The following is a 22,340-nucleotide window of genomic DNA, read 5'->3' as shown; positions in this document are numbered from 1 at the left end:
AGAAATGGCATCATCCCATCCTGCCTTGTTGCTAAGATGTTGCCAAGATACTCCCAGCTGATTCAAACCCCTTCACATGCTATCACTCTCCCCCCCTGTTGCAGTTGTTCTGAGCTCAGCGATGCGGTAACAGAGGAGATAGTGGACCAAACATGTGCAGGAGTTTGGGAGCCTGCTCCTGTGATGGTGGTGGTGATCAATCAATTACAGCTAGGAATGTCTTAGTAACAGCCTTGCAACAAGGCAAAATGGGATGGCGGCATCTTCAGAACATTGCCAAGACCAGGATTTACATGACTGTGTCATGCCTGGGCAAGCACCCTTGCCTAGGAAGAAAATACTAAGTCTGGATGAAGTTTTACTAAACCCACAACAGTAAGATCAGTCCGTATATGCAGTAAAGCATGCTTGTTATACTCTCTGTGGAACCTAAGCGGTTAATCCTCTGCATTGTGTAAAAAGGCTATTTGATCCTGTCTTCTCTGATCCTCCCTTCTTCCACTGTCCCCAAACCATCTCCATATGGAACAGAGCCTTTGGAGTCACTCTGCACATGCTGTTTGGTGTGTATTGCTAGAGAGTTTTTTTTTTATTTTTCTTGGGAAAGTGCAAGTGATCAGCACAGGGCCAATCAGCACTGTTCAGACAGAGGGTCAGGGGTCCTGCAGCCTCATAGGACAATCAGTGGAGAATGATAACTCCCCCTACAAGCTTTAACCAGACACTGATAGAAGTCACAAGACTGCTCTAACTGCTGATGGAAAAAAGGTATTTGGCTGTTTATATTTACTAAAAGTATTGTATTTCTATGTTCTGTGGAAGACCAGATATCGTAAAAGCAGGGTCCCGGGTTAATGTAACACTTTAAATAAACATGATGCCAGCCTTTTGGGGAGAAAAGGCAAGTGTGTAATATCTACACATTAATTTACCATAAATGCACTTAACAAAAATATATCTGAATTGTTAAAGTAAAGTAACCAGCTACAGTAACCATTATTTAGAATTGCTTGCCTGCTGCTGCTATTTTGCTAGTTGTTCATTATTATCTGGGCAACTACATCGCCCAGGGAAAAAAAAAAAAACAGCCAGAGACAGCATTAAACAAAATTAATTTCCTACATCTGGCTGATGTCAAGTGCAGAAAATTTCCCTAATCGTCTTGCTGAGCTTCGTGTGGGACAAGAGCCGGCAAGGATCAGTAAACGGATGCTTAACAAATTATTGGAGGGTGCAGGGGTCATAAGACTGAACCAGAGAAAGCTCTCGCTGGAGAAATATTAAAATGCTGGATTTCTTGAAGAGGCAGGGCTGAAGAGGAGCAGTTTTAACGAGAAGCTAAGTGCTCTCAATCACACGTACAGAGAAATTGAATTCACAAGAGCCCTTAAGGAATGGAGGAATTTGCAGCTTTACAAAGTACAGCACTTAAATAGAACATGTGTCAAATGCTACTCAGCCAGGAGAGGGAATTCAAGAGCACTACACCAACAATGGTGCCTAGGCTGGAGATGTTGGTCATTGTCACTTAGCCCTCCATGGAAAGAAAAATAAAGAACTATTACAGTTTTTAGTTTCAGATTTAGCAGTTGCCACATCCACTTGAATTCAATAAGTCAGTAAAAGCCTTAATGCTTAACCAAACCTATCAATTTAACCGTTTCCCAAAAGAGTTACATAAAACACGCTATGAATGATAACTCTGAACTGCTTGCGAGCTCAACAAACCTGTCAAGCCATCAAATGGCTAATGTCAAAGTTGATCAAATGTGCAGCAAATGTGGATCAGAGGCTAAGATTGGAGCTTCCTTGGCTGTAAAGGATAGGAGGGTTTAGTTTCACTTTAAATAACAACTGTACCTTTAGTACAGTTCTCCAGTAACTAAAGTCCACTACCCTTAGTGGAGCACTATCTCATTCGTGCAACATGCACTTTCAGTCCTACCTGATGCACCAAGAACAGGACACGGTATGGACATTTTTGTACAGCTCTGAACAGGGCCAAATAGAGAATATCAACTGGAACAGGAAGGAATGTAAGTATTCTACAGAGCAGGGGGCATTTGGTGGGGTGGGACATTAAAGAACAAGTGTGCTAAAAGTACTGTTGTCGTTTAAAGTGAATCTAAATCGTTAGGGATTGCATAAAAGGATAACAGAAAAAAAAAGTAATAGTCACCGACCTCCCTTCCGCATATGGACCTCGTCACAAGCTAATGTGTCAGAAGTCCTTACCTCAGATAAGTACCAGGGGGGTTTATAAAGGGGCCACAGCACAATGCATTGCCGGCGGTGGCTGAGGAGCAACAAGAAAATTTCAACACATGTCCCTTTAAGCTGAGTATATAGCCTGTTATATTACAAGCTGGGCTTTATTTAGAAGAAACCCTGAAGTGACAGGTCTGCTTTAAAATGTGATCATGTAGTAAATGGTCCTGTCATTTCTGTTATTGGCACTTCCTTGGAATAAAATGATAAATGTAGGCAACTGTATTTATGGCAGATATAATGTTCTCTTGCAGAGCTATAGGCACTGCTTCCATCCAACACTTCTGTCTGGTTGTGTCAATGATTGTGTCCCTCCTGGGGCGCTATTGTGACCTGTAGTGGCCTATTGGCCACTACAGGCCACAATAGTGACGTAGCAGCTTATAGGAGGAACCACAGTGCTCACTGGTGGACGACACACCTGGAAGGGCTGAATAGTAGTGATAATGGGTAAACTTGAAGTTGCTCTAGTTGGACTTTACACAGGGCTGGCGCCTCCTATGTGACAGCACTGGGCCAATCACTAACACTGTCACATGAGAAGAAGAGGGCTTGTCACATGCTCCATACCAGGAAGTACTGGATATTGGACATTTTTTGGTACTGGATATTTTCTTAAAGGGTAAATTCACTTTTACAGCAAAATTGTAAGGTAAACTTACAGTGGACCCCCTTCCCCCCCCGGTCCCGCAATACAGGAGTCCTGCGATCACCCGCTGCAAGACATCAGGTCGCTGCTTCACCAGTCCAGGGATTTGAAATACCCGTGGCTTAATCTTCTATATGTACCCCTCAGCGTGTACGGATAGGAAGTATTGAAATTGGTTGGCGTTGTTACATGGACAGCACTGACCAATCAGAATCCGCCTAGCCCATCCTGTTAGCACTGAAGAGGAGGAGAGAAAGCCACGGGGATTTCAAATCTCGGACCAGCGACCCGATGTCTCATAGCGGGTGATCGTGGGACCCCAGTATAGTGGGGAGTGTCCAGTGTAAGGTCACCTTATAGATTTTTGGTGAACTTACACTTTAAGCTAAAATGTTAACTCCCTGATTTGTCGTGTAGGGTCGAAACAAAGATTAGCTTTAAAAAGTGCACGAAAGGCTTTGTGGTAAAGAGGGTTAAAGCAGAACTTTCTAAAACCGCACTATCCTTCCACCAAAGAAAACGTCACAATTAGTTCTGTGGCCTGGAAAACAGGACAACAAAAACAGCAAGGTCTGCCATTGGTTCATGTTTTAATTTCTCACGGGTTGCCATCTGGAAAGGAATACAAATGAAAAATGGGATCTTCTTTTTCTACTGTACCACTGCCTTTCACAAAAGGGATTATCACCTTGAGAAAAGAAAACCTTCCTGCAGCCTATTTAACTCATTTACTGGCGGAATGGGAAACTAAGGCAAACGTATCATTAAGAGAAAATGGATACCTTGAGGGTTTCACTAAGCCTGTCACACGTTATCATCCTATCAAGTGTTTCCTGAGAAGGTTAGTTTACCTTTTTTCCTGTGACAGGACAAGAAAGGCATTTTAAACTGTTAAACCCCAAGCACATCCAGCCTGTTTTCTAGCATTATGAGACTTTCACCGTCTTTTCATTTTTTTTTTTTTTTTTATTATTCTAATTCTTCTCGCAGTGCTTAAGAATGTATTCACAAGTGCAGCTCTTGACAATCCCGTGCAGTAATTATTGGGCAGCTGACAATGAGATGTGAACAATTACTGAGCCTTTTTTTTTTCTTTTTAGGAAGGCACACTAATAAAGTCATTAGATGCTGCCCCTAGTCTGAAGTTACAGGAACACATGGCATTGTGTCCGGGGAACAATTGCTGCTAGCGGAATGCAAAACCTTGAGTTAAACCAAGCTGCAAATTGATCTTGACATTTAGTTAAGGCTGACACTATAATCAAAAGCCCAGCAGAAAGGGAGACTATGACTGAGGGATACCAAGCACAAAGAAAAAAAAAGTATCCTAACCAACTTCTGCTGAGATACTGCACATCTGGTTCCTAACAATGTAAGAATCTGCCAACATATACACAGTGTGCAAAAATGTACTCTCCAGCCAAAATTAATTTCATTCAAAAGTACTTTTTTTTATATTAGGTTATTTTTATTACGATAAATGTTTTCAGTATTACAAACAAAAAGAAGAAAACAAGTAAACATAACTTGAAACCAAGAGATATAAAAACAAAAGTACTTTAAAGCAACCCTGTCACCTTGGTTAAAAAGATGAAATCTGGCCAGCCAGGAAAAAAACTGCGCCTAACGCTCACCTGTTTGACAGGTGATGAGCCACATCCCATGTGACTGGTTTATTATTATATGTTTTACATATTATTATATTTATTATATGGTTTATTGGCACTGCTTTGCCTTTAACAAAGTCTATGGAGGAAACATGTCAGGAAGTGACATCAGAGGCTGACACTGGAACCAGAAATGCCCCTTCTACCATCGTGAGTATCGGAAGTTTGCATTTCTTTATTTGTGTGAGCAGTTTTTATGGTAAAGCGGGGGATTTCTGCATGTCCTATAGATTATTCACCAGTTGGAAGACTGTGTACTAGGGTTACCGGAGGAGAGACATCTAAGAAGATTGCTGGATGTGTTAACACCCAACCCTGTGCCTTAGGGGTTGAGTTTGGTAAGGTGTTTAGTACACAGGGGGGCGGTGCATGGTGGCATGGACTGATGTACTGGTGGATTCACAGTTTTGCACTTTATGGAGCATGGTTGAATCACTTGCCGTCAGTGCGGCTGGCTAGTTCTGCGAGGCCATCATATGATGACCTCCTGTGATCACGCCCACTGTGGGGTGTGGGCGGTGCACTTTGTGATCAGTGTCCGGAGGACACTGCTGATCACAGATTGAGGTAAGGAGCCAATCAGTGGCTCTTTACCACGTGATCAGCTGTGTCCAATCACAGCTGATCATGGATGTAAACAGAAGCCAGTTATCAGCAGAGAGACGATTACCGGGTTCTGTAAAAGGGACATGTACACTGATTATCCGTGTCCTGATTATCAGTGCAGTCCAAACAGTGTCCACTGGTGCCACCAATGAGTGCCGCCTACCAGTGGTGCCTCATCAGTGAAGGAGAAAAATGACCTGTTTGCTAATTTTTAAAACAAACTATGAAAACGTTTTTTTTTTTTCACAATTTTTGTCCTTTATTCATTTATTTAGCAAAAAAGAAACCCAGTGGTGATTAAGTACCACCAAAAGAAAGCTCTATTTGTGTGAGAAAAAAAAAATGATAAAAATTTTGTTTGGGTACAGTGTTGCATGACCGCCCAATCGTCATTCAAAGTGCGACAGCACTGAAAGCTGAAAATTGGCCTGGGCAGGAAGAGGTTAAAGTGCCCAGTAGGCAAGTGGTTAATGTGAGCTCAATTTATTGAGTGTTATTAGATGTGGTCATACTACACTATTTAGTATCTCTTTGTTTTTTTTTTATTGAGTGACACTGAGTAGAAGAGGATTCTAGGACTGAGGACATGGATTTTAAGTAGAGTGATATGCATTTTAAAATGGATGTTTGGAAAGGAGTTAAACAGGCGGGGTGAGAAATCACGTATCGCTGGCGATAGTCACATATATTTTGTCATGCACACGTGAACATAATATAGTATCTTTATGATAAGGTTTCAATAAATTACTACACTATAGGAGTTTTCTTATTTTTAGGGGATACGTTTGTAGCCGGGAGTGGACTACAGCTATCTGGACTTTGCAGACTTGCCTTCTGCCTTCCCGGACTGTTTCTGTATGCTCCTAGTGCTGGGCTCGGATTACTGACATCACACTTCTGAGCCTAGAGGAAAGCGTTGTGGGAACTGTAGTCTCCTGAGCAGACATCGCTGAACTTCAGAACTGACCATGAACTACACCTGCCAGCTAGCTATCTGCTCCAAGAGAGAATTATGGGAGAGGCTATAAAGTGATCTGCCGGGCAGGCCCACGCTCTCTTGCTTCCCGGGTCCCCATCGTCTTAGGACCATCTCACCGCTGTGTGTGAGAAGACCGCGGCCTACCACGCGGGTACACAGCCTTACAGCTCCAGCCCCAGCGGGTCAGACGTCGAGCGCTACCTGAGAGGTGCCCCCTGCAGCATCGCTAATGCATCAGTCGGACGGCTCACTGATCCAGCAGACCGAACGCCATCTCTGCCCGCATGCGGTAAGGAGAATAGTTTGATCGTCCATCAGGAGGTTACCGAACGTTCTTAGGATTGGTCTGAGGGCACATGCCCAAAAACCCAGTTACCAGCTATTAATATCACACTCTGAACACAGACAACCTTTATCTGGATTGCCTAAAGGACTGCTATAAGTCAGAACCAGCTGTTTTTCCATCATTTCCATCACTGTGTCACACCAAGGAATTCTTGTTTCTTTGAGATCCAACTGCCGGTGAAAATAAATTGCAAGGCCTTGCACGTTGAACATTGCTATTTTGTTGCTCTTAAAGGGGACACGTTACTTGTATCTATATTAATTTATCTCTAATTAGGATTAAAGGTATTATAGGTGGGCCTGGGGTTCTCTTTAAGCAGAAGTATTCTCCATAGCAAGCAATAGCTTTCTTAAGGAATTCATTCGCTGTTTGTTACTGTGTACATTGGTATCATTTACTTGTCATTGCTAACTGTCATTTGACTGTTTTAAGAACAACCTAGCCTTGGCTGTTTAACCAGGATTTGGTTTACAAATCCTCCTTTTAAGTCTCTTCTCTTGATTAAGTAGAACTGAGGGAGCTAAAACTATCTGCATTGTAATCTGTGTGTTATTTAAAGGTATACACAATATGTCTGAACCTAGAGTGTCAGGAGGGCTGGAAAGTTCACAGGGTCAAGGCTGCACAGAGGAACATGCAATTCCAAGCAACCCCCTAGGGGGCAGGGCTACACATTCATGATGACATGAAGCTTCTTGTGGAAGATGTGGAAATATTGAAGTGAGAGGATTATTGGAGGCAAAAAGACGACACAGACAGTTGTGTTGTAAAGCTTTATTGGACCCAGTTTGACATATGTGGGTCAGAAAATCCGGTAAGAGTCTGGGGAAGTGATGTGGCTGAAAGATACTCACCTTTGATAACCAATTTATTTCTGAAGTACTGGACATTTGGATTTCATTATTAGCACTGCTGCCATTTTACAATTCCAGGTATGCTGCATAGCATGTCCCCCACCGTTCACTGTGGTTCCAACTGCTGATTGCTACATAACTGCAAGAAACAGTGGGCAGTTGGAAAAACCACAGTGAGTGGCAGGGAACACACACAATCCAACATACCTGTGTTGGTATATAACATTGGCAATGATATCTCTGGAAGAATACAGGAATTTGATTCATAACTCGTTTGGCAGGTTATTAGGATTGGCCAGCTTTTACCCTTTTCACCAATGTGACAGAGTTGTTTGAAAGTACAACAGATTTTGTTTTTGTAACAAAATTACAAAAAATGTTTTATAACAGTCAAGGCTGTGGGGCAGAACCGGGACTCGTAATTGGAACAATTAATGACTGGAGTATGCAAAAGATATATAAAGCCACACTGGGATTCAACTTGCCAGTGAAAATTTCAAAATTGAAATAAGTTTTGTTGGAAGCTAGTCTAAAAAATACAAGCTACTAGGTCAATGAATGCCTCTCTAAATCTTTATGGATGCCAGTATCCTTATTTTCTAAATGGTCCTGAAGAACCTTCAAAAATGCAGGTCAGCAGTGTTAATTTTGACATCAAATTTTGATTAGAGTTTGAGTTGTATTTTAGTCATCTGAATTGTTTTAGTTGTATTTTAGTCAACTAAAATCTCCAGTATCATAAACAAACACTAAAATTGCTTTTTGACGTCACATTTTGATTTAGTTTTAGTAATAGTCTTTTGCGTTTTAGTCATATTTAAGTAATTGTAATTAAAACAATTTTATTTTCGTTTAATTTTCATCACTGAAAACATGCAGCTGACGAAAACTATGACGAAAATATTTTTGCCAACTAAATTAACACTGCAGATCAGGTATTTTCAAGCTCCCAGCAAAGGGACTTGCCATTGTCAAAGGGAAAGAGTACAGCACAGAATCATGCGACATGAGGTTGATCATCAACCCAGAAGAAATGTACCCAGCTAACTGCTGTTGTAAATCATATATAACTCAGACCACATATTGGAAGGTCCTGGTAACTTAGCTGCTGGTGAGATTTTCCCTAAACAGCATTTTAGTCACTATGTCCAATTTACACGTTTATTTACTTATTTCAGGTACTTATATAGCGCCATCAATTTACACAGCGCTTTACATATACACTATCCATTCACATCAGTCCCTACCCTCAAGGAGCTTATAATCTAAGGGTCCCTAACTCACATTCATACATACTAGGGACAATTTAGACAGGATCCAGTTAACCTACCAGCATGTCTTAGGAGTGTGGGAGGAAACCGGAGTACCCAGAGGAAACCCACGCAGGTACAGGGAGAACATGCAAACTCCAGGCAGGTAGTGTCGTGGTTGGGATTCGAACCAGCGACCCTTCATACTGCTAGGCGAAAGTGCTACCCACTACACCACTGTGCCACTTTGGAAATAAAAGCTTAAAGGATGGTGTAGACGGCACAAGCCAACTGTGTGCTAAACTTTCTAAGGCTGGTCATAGACAGGAATCCTGTAATAGAAAGGGGGAGAGACATCTGTATGTTCTCAAACAGTGCAGCAGTATTTAGCACATATCATGCAACTCGCTGCACACACTGTCCATCCTCCTCAGCACTTACCAGTGATAAGAGGGAATATTGGCTCTATTATGCAAGAATATTCTAGTATTATGGAAAAACTCACCAAGGTTTTGCTGGTAAAATTTTGTTGGACTGGGAAACTAATCAAGCATGGGACTGCACCTGCTTATCCCATGCAACGACAGCTGCAATCTGATTGGCTACTACAAGCAACAGACATTTTTCTTCCTCCAACCTTTAGAAATCATCACCAGTCAGAAGGAAGAATTGTGTCCTACAGCGTACTGTGCCGAATCCTCTGAGAAATGACATCCAGAGTGAACAGCTGTGGGCAGGATGAGAGGGTCTGCTCTTGGTGAAAGCACACCGCAGGTATCTGTCTAACCGGTAAATGCCTATTACCATTGTATCCAAGTTCTGCTACTTAATAAAGTCCTTGGGTAAAAACATGACAAAGCAATTACGTGGCCACTGATGGTCGCTCATAGAAATCCTTGTAAAGCAAGCCTTTTCTCCTAATGAAACTACACTGCAATTTTCCTTATCGTAAAAGAAAGGAGACCTGACAAATCAAACAGGGAGCACGACAAAGAAACAGCGGGTTTCCTTCTGAATTGAGCCACTACAGATGGTTCTGGAACTGCCAGGAGTTATGGATAAAAGGCTTGGGGGACTTCTGTGGTGATGGTTAATGTTCAGAGTAGTATAGGGGAGTTTACTGAACAAAGTATGGAGTTCAGTTCAGAAGAAAGGGCCCCCGAGTTTCATTCTAAGGAATGTTTTCCTTCCTTTTCAAATTTCTACTCAATGTTAAGAAGCAAAGCACTGCTCAGCTTTTCTTTACTGCTATACAGGACAATATGGTCCTCCATAAACTAGGGAAGAGATACAATTCTGGATGCACAGTACAGGGATTATGATAGATTAAAGCAGGGCATGTGCAATATATGAAGCTAATTTAGAAAGATGTTGCTAAATATAAAATTAAAGAGCCAGTCAAGGGATGGACAACACTTGGAGAGATCTAATGTCTCCTCTACCCTCCGAAGCAGCTGATCAAACCAAGATCGTTTTGATTAGCTGCATTACTAGCCAGTAATGGAAGGTAAACAAAAGGTTGGAACCAGAGTGACAAAATCCTTGTCACATCCAGTTTCATAGAACATAGAGATGAGTGGGGAACTTAAGTTCCCCAATTTGTCTCTATGATCAGCCGGCATGACCGCTGGTAGCGGCCCCTGGCTGTAATGCGAGTATTACATTTTAGACTGTAAGCTCTAACAAGCAGGGACCTCTGATTGCTCCTGTATTGAATTGTATTGTACCTGTACTGTTTGCCCGAATGTTGTAAAGCACTGCGTAAACTGTTGGTGCTATATAAATCCTGTATAATAATAATTAAATAATACTTTTTTTTTTCATGTTACTTAAATTTTTTTTCTTCCTTGACTTACCGAGCTCTGTTAGCCTCTCTGGTCATGTCCCAGGCCCATGTGATGAAGTTCTGACTCAGATATGAGACAATGGATTCTGCACAAAGCATCTGGGAGCAGAAGACATTGGCGAGGACACTCTCGTCGTGGTGGAGGTAGATAGCAAGAAGTTTTCTCTGAGGGGAAAAGGAAGAAGAAACATTATGATATTACGATAGGACTCTGGATTGCATAAATGATGCAGGCCACCAAGGAGCAGCACACATACAAAAAAACTAAATATTTTAGTTTCCTCTCTGTCAACTTTGGTACTTTCACATAAAAGGGCGAGGTGAAATGCTTTGGTTTCTGTGTTGGGATAATCCAGTAGTGTGTCCTAACAAAGGCGATAAAGAATGACCAATTACACAGTCCCAAATGTGGCCGCCACACTGTGTGTGAGGTAAATGCCCAGAAATATATAGAAATCCAAACCTAAGACTTAGAGGCACTCACGGGTCTTGCAGCAGAGATAAATCAAAGCAACAGCTTTTTATGGCCAATGCTCTGATGGAGCCAAGTCTAGTCTTCAGTAAGGTGAATTGAGGTCTTTCTAAACACCAATAAAATGGTGTTGCTTTGATTATCTTCTCCACAAGAATAACCAATTCATACCTGGTAACAGATATTGTAGGACGTTAACAAAATAGCAGTGACTAAAAAACCTTCAAGATTGTCACTAGAGATCTTGGAAATCTCTATAGTCAGTTAATATTGGCAGTCAAAACTTATAAAGGTCTTATGAGGGGGATTCTCACTCCTGCTAAGATTTTAAAATATTTAATAATATAATGTGAGCCTGCCCTGTGCTGTCCCTTACAAAAATATTAGTTTTGGGTGGACAGATCTTTGAAGAATTTATCCCTTGACCAGCAGAAAAGGAAATAATTAAAACTTTTAAAAGCAGAGGAAAAAAAGACAACTCTTATCATCAAACTGCTGAGATGTATTTTCCATATGATGTACAATAAGCAGTATATACAGTATGTATCAAGTGAAAACCGAACAGATCATCCATCTTGCAGCTACCTTTATGTCATACATAAACTTGCATTCCGCATTCTAACACTACTCAGAGAGAGTAATTTTTTTTCAATGGAAGTCTATATTAATAGAATTCTATATTTGCACTTATCACTTTACCAAGCATTCAAAAAAATGTAATTCGGCAAAACTACAGCCCAAAGTGGAACCTTGCACACAGACTACCTAGCCTTGGCATTTGAGGATCTCAGTACAGTCATACTGTTCAAAGATGTGGTGGTGTGCAATAAAGTTAAATTCCTCCCTTCCAGACCACAGGTATCAGTTTGAGGACATCATCCATGTATTGTTAATACAGCTGCAATAGCTGATCATCAAGACAAGCCCAACAAGGTACAGGCACTTTTGCTACACACTGGGAATGATTACAGTATAATAGTGGAGATATCTTCCTTGGAAGGATTTTTAATTGAGTTACTAGTAAAAAAAAAAAAAAAAGGGACATGTGTTTTGGGGGTTGCGACACTCCCTCCTATATTTTGTGTGATCTCAAAAATGATTGGACTCAGTAGAATCCTGTAATAGTTACTGTAATAAATGTTCACTTTTGGGTTTGAAACTGCATTACATATTATCTTTACCTGTACTGTAGGCTTTTTTATTAAAATTGGATATTTCCCATTTCCTATCGTACTAAGTATGCACAGAGCAGATTAGGAGGAAAAAAAAAAGATGTGAAGAATGGAGAAATGCAATTTTATCTGGTACTGAACGTAAAGATCATGCAGCCTGTAAAGGTAAAGCGTAATCAATTACAGCTGGCCCCTTGACAACATTCAGATTCAGGAACAACTGCTCCCTCTATATGCTCTGTATTTGTTCCCTAGTATCATGCCCTAACACATGCTCTCTGGATGCTTAACACTGCCTCCTGGCTCCTAGCTTCAACTGATTGGTTCCCAAGTAATGCATGAATTTGTGCTACAGCTTCCCATTAATTAAAACTCCCATGTATAGGTACCATAACACAGGGAAAAGATCAAGCGAGGTCTCCATCATCCGTTCTGCATTTCAAAGTGCAACTTCCATGCAATATCCTAAGTTACTGTGCTAGAATCTGGCTCATTCTAAGTAGAGAGGGGTAAGGGGCTGTTTACACAGTGATTAAGCCCTTAGAATAAGCTCCCGACTCCTGCGGTGAGAGCCCAACAATTATTCATCTGGACCAATTCACAAAGCTTGGGGAATATTAAACCCCCATGCTGAGAGGACAGGCGAATGCAGGCTGGTGAAGAGGGCACAAACTCCTTGAAAACCTCTTGTACGGCCTTCATTATTTTCCCCTGCAAAGAAATCTTAGGAAAGTGTTTAGTTAGAGAAAAACCCACATTGACCTTGCTCTAAACCTTTTAATCTGTCCTTTGTCACGGTCCCGCTTTGTGTTTGGGGGCTGGCATTTGTAACACCCCTCCCCACACTCTTTTCTCCTCAGGATCAAGAAAAAAGTAAAATAAATACAAAATAAAAGTGTAAAGAGAACTTGCAAAGAATACACTCAATATGTCACAATATGAGGTGTGGAAAAAATATGACATATGGTATAAAGGAATATAAACAGATCACAGACCTGTTGAGATGAGTAAAATAAAGAAAAGAAATACAGTAAGATAAGCTAATGTGCAGCCTGAGACCCATCACCTCCACTATATCATGGTGGCCGACAGCTCCGCTATATATCACAGACTAGGCATAAGGTTATGTGACGCCTGCTAAAACAAAAGGATGAGCCAATTTGAACTCTAATTTTTATATATAGAGGTTTAAGGAAGTGAATAACCAAATGACCACTATGAGACCAAAGACAAGCAGTTTCTGATAATAGTATTATCTATATTACTTTAAAATAAACCTAAACTGAAGGACCTCAAACAGTAGGTTCAACTTTTTTTTAAATCTCAGAAGTGTCAATTGACTTTCAACCTCTAATCTGCCTACTCAATGTTCAGGTAATCAGTTAAATCAGGCCTAACTCTAATTTTCGGTCCTTCAAGACACTAGAATGGATGAGGTGAGGTGGGGGGTGTCCTATTTTAACCATAGGTCCATTAAAATAATTATTTCAGGATAGAACAGATGAGCTGAGTTTTTGAAGGTACATGCTCTGTCATCCTTATTCTTCTTTTGCTACTTGGAAAATAAATAACCTGAACCAGGTGTGTGAGCGCCAGGTGTCAGTAGGACTGATCTGCATATGACTGTTCAGGGCCAGCAACTCACTAAGACAATCTCCAGTGACTCCCTAAAGATTTAAGTATGAATAAGTATAACAAACTGGAGCTTTTACCACTAAGTGAGCAATATCCCATATTTCTATTCTGGCAAACATGTGTAGACAAATTTGTTGTTACCCTTCCAAGAAAAAAAGAATCCACAATTTACTCTGAAATAACTTGAAACTGACAAAAGTAATTGGCACCCATCATTGTTTATTCCATATGGACTAAAACGCAGACTTGGCTTTTACATATTTTAAATAATAAAACAAATCAAAATGGCACTGACAAAATTGAGGAAAACCATAACCTAACAATTTGTTGCACAACCTTTAGAGGCAATCACTGCAAACAAAGATTTCTGCAACTCTCAATGAGATTTCTGCATCTGCCAACAGATAGCTTGGCCCATACTTCTTAAACTGCTGAATCTTGATTAATGCCTTTTCTAGACTGTATGGTTCAGCTCTGGGCTCATAGAGGACCACTGCAGTACAGTTCACCGTTTTGTCCTTAGCCATGCTTGGGTTCTTTTAGCTTTCTGTTTTGGGTCATCCTGTTGGTGGACCCACAACCTGCAACTGAGACAGAGCTTTCCGACACCGAGCAGTAAGTACAATCCTGAATTGTATGACATCTTCGAAATTTCATTGTGTCTGCACAGAATTAGGGTATCTCGTGCCCGATGGAGCAAAAGAATAAAAAATATAAAAGAAAAAACCCAAAACAAAACCAAGCCTCCTCCATGTTTCATAGTAGGTACAGTGTTTTCTTAGAAACACTTCATTTTTTTCATCTGTGAACATAGAGATGTGACTTGACAAAAGCTCCAATATTGTCCCATCTGTCCAAAGGACATTCTCCCACAAGCATTGTGGCTTGCCATATGCATTTTAAAAAATCCAGTCTGGCTTTTTTTTTGCTTTTCTTTCAACAGTGTCATTCTTCTAGGTCTTCTTCCTTTGAGTCCGCTGGTCGTTCAAAAAAGTGATGAATGGTGTGATCAGACACTGCTGTACCTTGTCCTCGGGGTTCAGCTTATATTTGGAAGTTAGTAAAACCAGTTTCCTCAGAGAAATGGGACTTTGAATGGATCACAGACAGGAAATATGTAGAAAATAATCGGATTTTATTACATGAATAGACAACTCATGGTGAAAAACACAATACAAAGCATTGGATAAAACCAAAACATATACATGAAAACACAGAATTAAAAGACCAACTATGAACCAAAGCCCAGAAGCTGTCAAGGTGACAGATCATCCAACGCATTTCGAAAAACACACATGGTTTTTATCTTCTTCAGGGATCAAACTGAGCTTATTATTTTCAAAGTTGTAAGTTGGATTGCCGCTAAGAGCATTTCACCAACTTGAATGCAACAATTCAGCGAGACCCCTTTCACACTGTGCCTCCTAGGGCGTCAGCGGTATTTTTAGCACCGCTTTACCGTTGTTTTTGCGGCGCTATTCAGCCAATAGCGGGGAGGTTTTAATCCCCCGCTAGCGGCTGAAAAGGGGTTAAATCCACCCGCAAAACGCCGCCGGAGCGGTGTTTTGCCAGCGGTATCACAGCGCTGCCCCATTGATTACAATGTGGAGGAGCGGTGAGTTCACTGCTCCTTCACCGCTCCAAAGAAGCCGCTGGCAGGACTTTTTCTGATGCCAGCCCTCGGGCTTTCACACTGGAGTGAATGGAGCAGCTGTTTTAGGGCGGTTTGCAGGCGCTATTTTTAACGCTATAGCGCCTGCAAAACGCTCCAGTGTGAAAGGGGTCTTAGTTATAAAAGGGTCAGAGGAGAATATCCATCCGTCACAAGCAGATAATGAGTCAAGAAGGTCTGGATGGCCGCACTGCCGTGAAAAAAAGCACCTTTATTTCATAAAATGTTGCAGGTCACATCAAAGTGGATACAAGGGACAAAAAGCAGCTAACGCGTTTCACATCAATGGATGCTTACTCATAGCTCATCATCCGTCACAAGCACCCGTGGATCAAACTATCACACACCCAAAAAGGGGTGTTTGCCCTAAGGATACGCTGTAAAGGTCAGGGAAGAATTTTTGGTCGCCGGGAGTGTCTAAAAATTAATTCAGGAGTTTTAACATTTGTGTGCCAAAACAGATCTGTGAAAAATCAGCCAGATTTAGGGATGATCTAACTGTCCATATCCTAATTTATCTGGTAGTTGGACTGGACACAGTGGAGGAAAGGGTATCACTTACACTGAAGAATCTGTAATGATCTTACGCCTGAGATTACTTGCCGTGGATCATATTGTCAGTCAAACGACAGAGGTTTTATCCAATGCTTTGTATTGTGTTTTTCACCATGAGTTGTCTATTCATGTAATAAAATCCAATTATTTTCTACATATTTCCTGTCTGTGATCCATTCAAAGTCCCATTTCTCTGAGGAAATTGGAAACTGGTTTTACTATATGTATATGGTGATGGGATCAACAGACAGTTTTCCATCAGTTAAAGGCAAATCTTTATCTTTACCTATATTTGGAAGTTTTTCTTCACTCTTTGTCTACCATTTTCATTATCCCTCTGTTCAATCTAGGGTCAATATTCCTCTTGCATCCACATACAGGGAGGTTGCTACACTCCCATAGACCTTAAACTTCCTAATAATATTTTGCAACTATGGTCACAGGAACATCAAGCTACTTAGAGATGTTCTTGTAGTCTTTACCTTCGGAATGCCAATATTCTTTCTGATCTTCTCAAACAACTCTCTCATTTGCTTTTTCTGGTCCATGTTCAGTGTGGTGTGCACAATGGCACCAAACTGAGGAGTGACGAATATTTTTCATTTAAACAAGCTGACTGGTTACAAGATTGGAGATGTGAGAGATACTAATAATAGTCTGAAATATCACCAATTCATCTATTTAAATTCTTTTCTAGGGGTGTCAAAAATCTGTCCAGGCCATTTTAGAATATTTCTGCACAATAAGCAACAATTTTTTTCTCTCTTTTCTTTGCTTTACTCAATGACATACCAAATGGGACAATTTCTTTAAATTTCACTACTTTTCAGGAGGAATGAAGCACAGATTTAATGAGTTAAAGGAGAAGTACAGCCAAAGCAGACAATGGTGACTCACAGTCATCAGCTCATGAAGCACTCAGAACCAAGTGATCACCTGTCTTTGATCACTCAGTTCTCAGTCTTAGAGCCGACGGGAGACAGATGCAGCACCGGATTGATGTTGCATCCACCTAGGCAAGTATGATTTTGAAAAAAAAAAAAAACAATCCATGATCTTGCTTTTAAAAGGGCACTTACAAATGCATCCATGACTGAATGTCCTTTAACCAGCCCCGGAAGATTTTACCCCCTTCCTGACCAGAGCACTTTTTACAATTTGGAACTGCGTCACTTTAACTGACCGACGCGACGCTGTACTCAAACAAAATTTGCATCCTTTTTTCTCACAAATAGAGCTTTCTTTTGGTGGTATTTGATCACCTCTGCGGTTTTTATTTTCTGCGTTACAAACAAAAAAAAGAGCAACAATTTAAAAAATATATATATTTTTTACTTTTTGCTATAATAAATATCCCCAAAAATATTTTTAAAAATAGGCGTATATTGATTGGTTTGTGCAAAAGTTATAGCGTCTACAAACTATGGGAAAGATTTATGGCATTTTTAATTTTTTTTAAATTTATTTTTAACTAGCAATGGCGGTGATCTGTGATTTTTAGCGGTACTACGACATTGCGGTGGACAGATCGGACACTTGACACATTTTTGGGACCACTGACATTTATACAGCGATCAGAGCTATAAAAATGCACTGATTACTGTGTAAATGTCACTGGTAAGGAAGGGGTTAACACTAGGGGGCAATCAAGGGATTAAATGTGTTCCCTAGGTAGTGTTTTTAACAGTATGGGGATAGGACTGACTGGGGGAGGAGACATATCATTGTTCCTACTTAGTAGGAACAACGATGTGTCTCCTCTCCCATGACAGAATAGGAATTTGTGTGTTTACACACACAAATCCCTGTGCTTGCTCTCATGCACGAGATCGCGGGTGTCCGGCGGCTTTTAAAGGAAACAATGTACCCATATGTTGTTTTGCGCAGCTGTGCCATTCTGCCGACCTATATCTGCGGGAGCCTGTTGGCAAGTGGTTAAAATGTAGAGTCATATCTGGCACAATTCATATTGTGATACAAAATTGTGAAACTATCAATAATGTAAATATTTTTAATTTTCTTCCTTTGGCTTGAACAAGCTGGTAAAGTACACATTACGCTCATTAAAAAAAGGCTTAGATTTGGCTTCCTCCATTGGAGAAATATTGCATCCTTGGGCAGATTCTGTAGACATCTGGTAACTGGACCAGAAGACCCACATGAAAATGAGGAAAATAGTAAACCATTTTCATTTTAAAAACTAGTACTTCATTAGCGCTAAACAATAAATGTGCACATTTCCTGAAGTTTAAGGCTGAACTGGGTTTTTGCTGTTTGCCTTCCTGTTGATAAGAATTTCTCTCTCTCCTGTCCGGTTGATCACCTGAAACAAAGACCGGATATAAGGGGATCTGTATTTAACTGCCTCTTTTCCCCTTTAATGGACAAAGTGACAGAATCTCCCCTGGAGGTTAAGAGTTAAGTTTAGGCTGAGTTTAAATGACTAAATACTAGCTTTTAATGAGAAATAAACAAAATGCTAAATGCAGTAGTTCCAAAACAGAAGTAAAAATGTACTTGTGCAAAAAGTTTTGGTGCCACTGGTTAAAAAATGAGATTTATGCAGATATTTAGGCATTGGTGGAGAAATAATAATTTTTTCATAAACATATCATTCAACCATGGAAAACATATTTGGTACAGTTAACTGGCTTTCCTACTTAACTTCTGAAATGACTATGTGACTGAGGTGTAATAGGGTCTTTCCAACCAAGACTGGAGATCGGCGCTTTCCATGGCCAAATGCAACGCATACACGGAAGCCCCCCTAAAGACCACCATGAGTCTTCCTCAACTATATGTTTATACATTCCACAGTCATCAAGCTCATTCTAATCCTTGCAGTTGGTGAATGTGCAGTGACATATAGTATCGAATTATCCTTCAAAATCTTAGTAGGCTTTAACTACTAGACCACCCCAGTATATGACCTAATGCAGTCAGTCCAAAACATCCTCAAGATGTGTTTTACATGACTTCTAGCAGTAAATCCACACTGTGTTTGATCTTTTAATCTCCGTCCTATTTTTTCTAGTAATTTCATTAGTTTTGCAGTTATTAAATCAGCCAGGGATACTTTGCAAGAGTTGTTAGGTTCAATGTAACCGGGATTTCCATCGATATAAAGCAAACTTACGCAATAGAAATCCGACATACTGAATGAGAGGGCTAACAATTAAGACCAACACAGCAAGTAGTTTGTCAGAAGATAGGTCTTTCTCCCTTGAAGAATTGCTGCATCAACTGTAACCAGACTAAATCTACAAGATTCATTTGATCTGCAAACCTGACGTGACTTTACTAAGAAAACCTATTTTGGCTCAGTTTGGAAGTCTCTTGCTTAACTGCCTATGCCTTTCAAGAGTTTTTTTTTCTTTGCTCATTTTTTTACATAAACAATGTCAATTTGTTAGTACATCGATTGGCCTACCACTACCATTCAACAGCCCAAACCTAAACACATTAAAGCTAGTGGCTGGCAGTTTGTTTACATCCCAATAATACTGAGCCATAATACTTATGGTAGTAGTGGCATTAAAAGGATTAAAGTCAGTAAAATGAGTAAGTGAACTGAGAAGCTATTGAGGAAACACTGTAACTATGCTAAAGAAGGTAAAGAATGCAAGTGAACTTAATTTACCTTCAAAATGAATGAGCTCCAAAGCACATTGAATAACATGAAATCAGAGAAGGCTGCATTTTATTTTTTTGCAGTGCAATGCATCACACAAAACAGCATGCAATGGGCTATGGTGTGTTGCAGCGTGCATGCTTAATGGTGAGCTAGGATGCCATTAAATTGCATCACCTGTGTGACTGTTCCCTAAAGGACCGCTCACCCAAAAATTATATTTCAGTCTTTGGCACATGCTGGAGGGTTGATTATAAAAGTGTCTTTGTTATTTTCTTTGTGTATCAACAGCCATGGCAAGATCTGTTAGACCTACGTTGTTCAGCCAGTGCAAATTGTCCCACTCCCTCTCTTTCCTCATTGGCTCACTGACTGTGATTGAAAGCAGCGTCCGCTGTTGTCTCAACCAATGAGGAGGGAGGGTCCCCGGAGAGCCGAGGCTCTTGTGCACATTCCTGGAGAAAGATCGGGCTCAGATAAGTATAAGAGGGGGCTGGGGGAGCTGCTACACACAGAAGGTTTTTTTACCTTCATGCATAGAATGCACAAAGGTAAAAAACCTTCAGAATCACACTTAAAGACCACCCACCACATACATACTGCGGCAGGGTGGCTCTATTGCACGAAACTACATAACTGTACATCGTGCAATAGATACTGTGGGAGTTCATGCCCGCTGCACGGACCTGATGTCTGCTGGCCACCCGCGATCGCTCCACAGAGAGGCAGAACAAGGATGTAAACAAGGCAGATCCCCATTCTGACAGGGAAGTACACAGCGATCTTCTATTCCTTGTAGGCAGAACACGGAGCTCTGTGTCCTTCCTGTCGGTCCATCCCCCACACAGTTAGAAAACACTCCCAGGGAACACACTTATGCCTGTGATCGCTCTTTATGTTAACCCCTTCCCTGCCAGTGTAATTTAAACAGTAACAGTGCATTTTTTTTAGCACTGATCACTGTATTGGTTTCACTGGTCCCCAAAAAGTGTCGCTTAGTGTCAGATTTGTCCGCCACAATGTCGCATTCTCGCTAAAAATCGCTGATGACCACCATTACCAGTAAAAACAATAAAAAAATAAAATAAAAGTCCATAAACCTATCCCATAGATTGTAGATGCTATAACTTTTGCACAAACCAATCAATATAAGCTTATTGGGATTTTCTTTTAGAAGAATACATATTGGCCTAAATTGATGAAGAAATTTGATTTGTTACATTTTTTTTTGGATATGAATTATAGCAGAATGTAAAAAATATTGTTTTTTTTTTTTTCTCAAAATTGTTGGTCTTTGTTTATCGCGCAAAAAGTAAAAACCGCAGAGGTGATCAATCATCATCAAAAGAAAGCTCTTATTTTGGGGGGAAAAAAAAAGGACATTCATTTTATTTGGGTACAGCATTGCATGACCGTGAATTTGTGAGTTGAAGCAACGCAGTGTCGAATTGCAAAAAATGGCCTGGTCATTAAGGGGGTAAAACCTTCCAGGGCTGAAGTGGTTAAATGGCTCCAGTCTAAATTGGCCATAGTAAGTGTATGTATGAATTTGAGTTAGGGACCTTAGGTTGGAAGCTCCTTAAGGGCAGGGACTAATGTGAATGTACAAAATAAATATAATATATATATATATATATATATATGCGTGTGTGTAAACAGCTGAGTAAATTGTTAACGCCATATAAGTACCTGTAAATAATGAATAAATATGAGATTTTAGGGCTCGAGTTTAAATCAAAATGTTCTGAAGGACAGAGATTATGTGTTTTTTCGTAGTAAATTGGCTGTTTGTGAATTTTATATCTGTACAGGTAACAGCAGCTTCAAGTACATGTAAAAAACATGAATACATACATCATACACTTCCTTTCCTGTAGCTTGCAAAGAATACTGGGAGCTGCTGTTGAATCCTCCTGGGCTAAGGAATGAGTCCTAAAGAGTCCCATCCATGTAAAGATACAGGAAAGAGTAATTCCGCCTGTGCAAAAGAGGACTCTTCGGCTGCAAAGTGGCCCCCAATAAGCAGGACTTGAAGGGGATTTCATTAAATCGGGCCAGAGTGTGATATCGTGAGAAACACGTTATCAAATGGAGTGTTTTACTTAGTGATTAAGTAGATACCAGTTCACCAAGTTCGCCAAATCCCCCCCTAATCCCGGCACTCCAATAAACATTTAATGAGCAGAGCAGTTCAAAAAGGCTGGCGGGGGATTTAAACCTTCAATCTTGTTTTTATTGACTGTGGAAACTCAATTTCGAATGCCGGTTCATCTGCTCTCTGACGATCCTCCAGCGTTTGATATTAAACGTTAGATAGAAAAGTGAGAAATTACATGGATAGAAATAGACCTAAGGATACCAAACATGCCTGCTGTGAGATAACTAAGGGCTGCGAAAACAGAGAGGGAAGGAGACTTTCCACAGCTCTGAAGGGTAATTAAAAGATATATTCTCCTCCATGAGGTCATTCTAATTTGCAATCAATATTCCTACAAGTGTCTTATCCTTTTGACCTACATTATTAAAATAAAAGCTAAAATGTTTCCTTTTTTTAAAAAAATAGGTAGTGCAGGAACTTGGATACATAGAAGTCCAAAAAAATCTCCAGGTAAATACATACAAACTAATACAATGGGTGTAGCATGATTTATATGGCACCATATGCCAAAATACACATACAAGAAAAAAAAAAATAGGGATTGTTAAGGTGATCAGAACCCCCTGGAAAGAAATTCACA

The 22,340-nt window shown here is 40.4% G+C and overlaps 1 protein-coding gene across 2 annotated transcripts in view; it reads right to left on the bottom strand.

Moving 5' to 3' along the window:
* Positions 1-22,340, bottom strand: part of FAF1 (Fas associated factor 1) — a 473,366-nt gene that overhangs the window by 119,686 nt on the left and 331,340 nt on the right. For both annotated transcript variants that reach the window (XM_073593564.1, XM_073593565.1), the window contains exon 13: positions 10,476-10,630. In XM_073593564.1, coding sequence (XP_073449665.1) covers positions 10,476-10,630 — 155 coding nt within the window. The remainder of the gene's footprint in view (positions 1-10,475; positions 10,631-22,340) is intronic.

Source organism: Aquarana catesbeiana, linkage group LG07 (assembly GCF_042186555.1).
Source record: "Aquarana catesbeiana isolate 2022-GZ linkage group LG07, ASM4218655v1, whole genome shotgun sequence".
Lineage (NCBI taxonomy): Eukaryota > Metazoa > Chordata > Amphibia > Anura > Ranidae > Aquarana > Aquarana catesbeiana.
The sequence above is the reverse complement of the archived record's forward strand: the minus strand, read 5'-3'. Positions and strand labels throughout refer to the sequence as shown.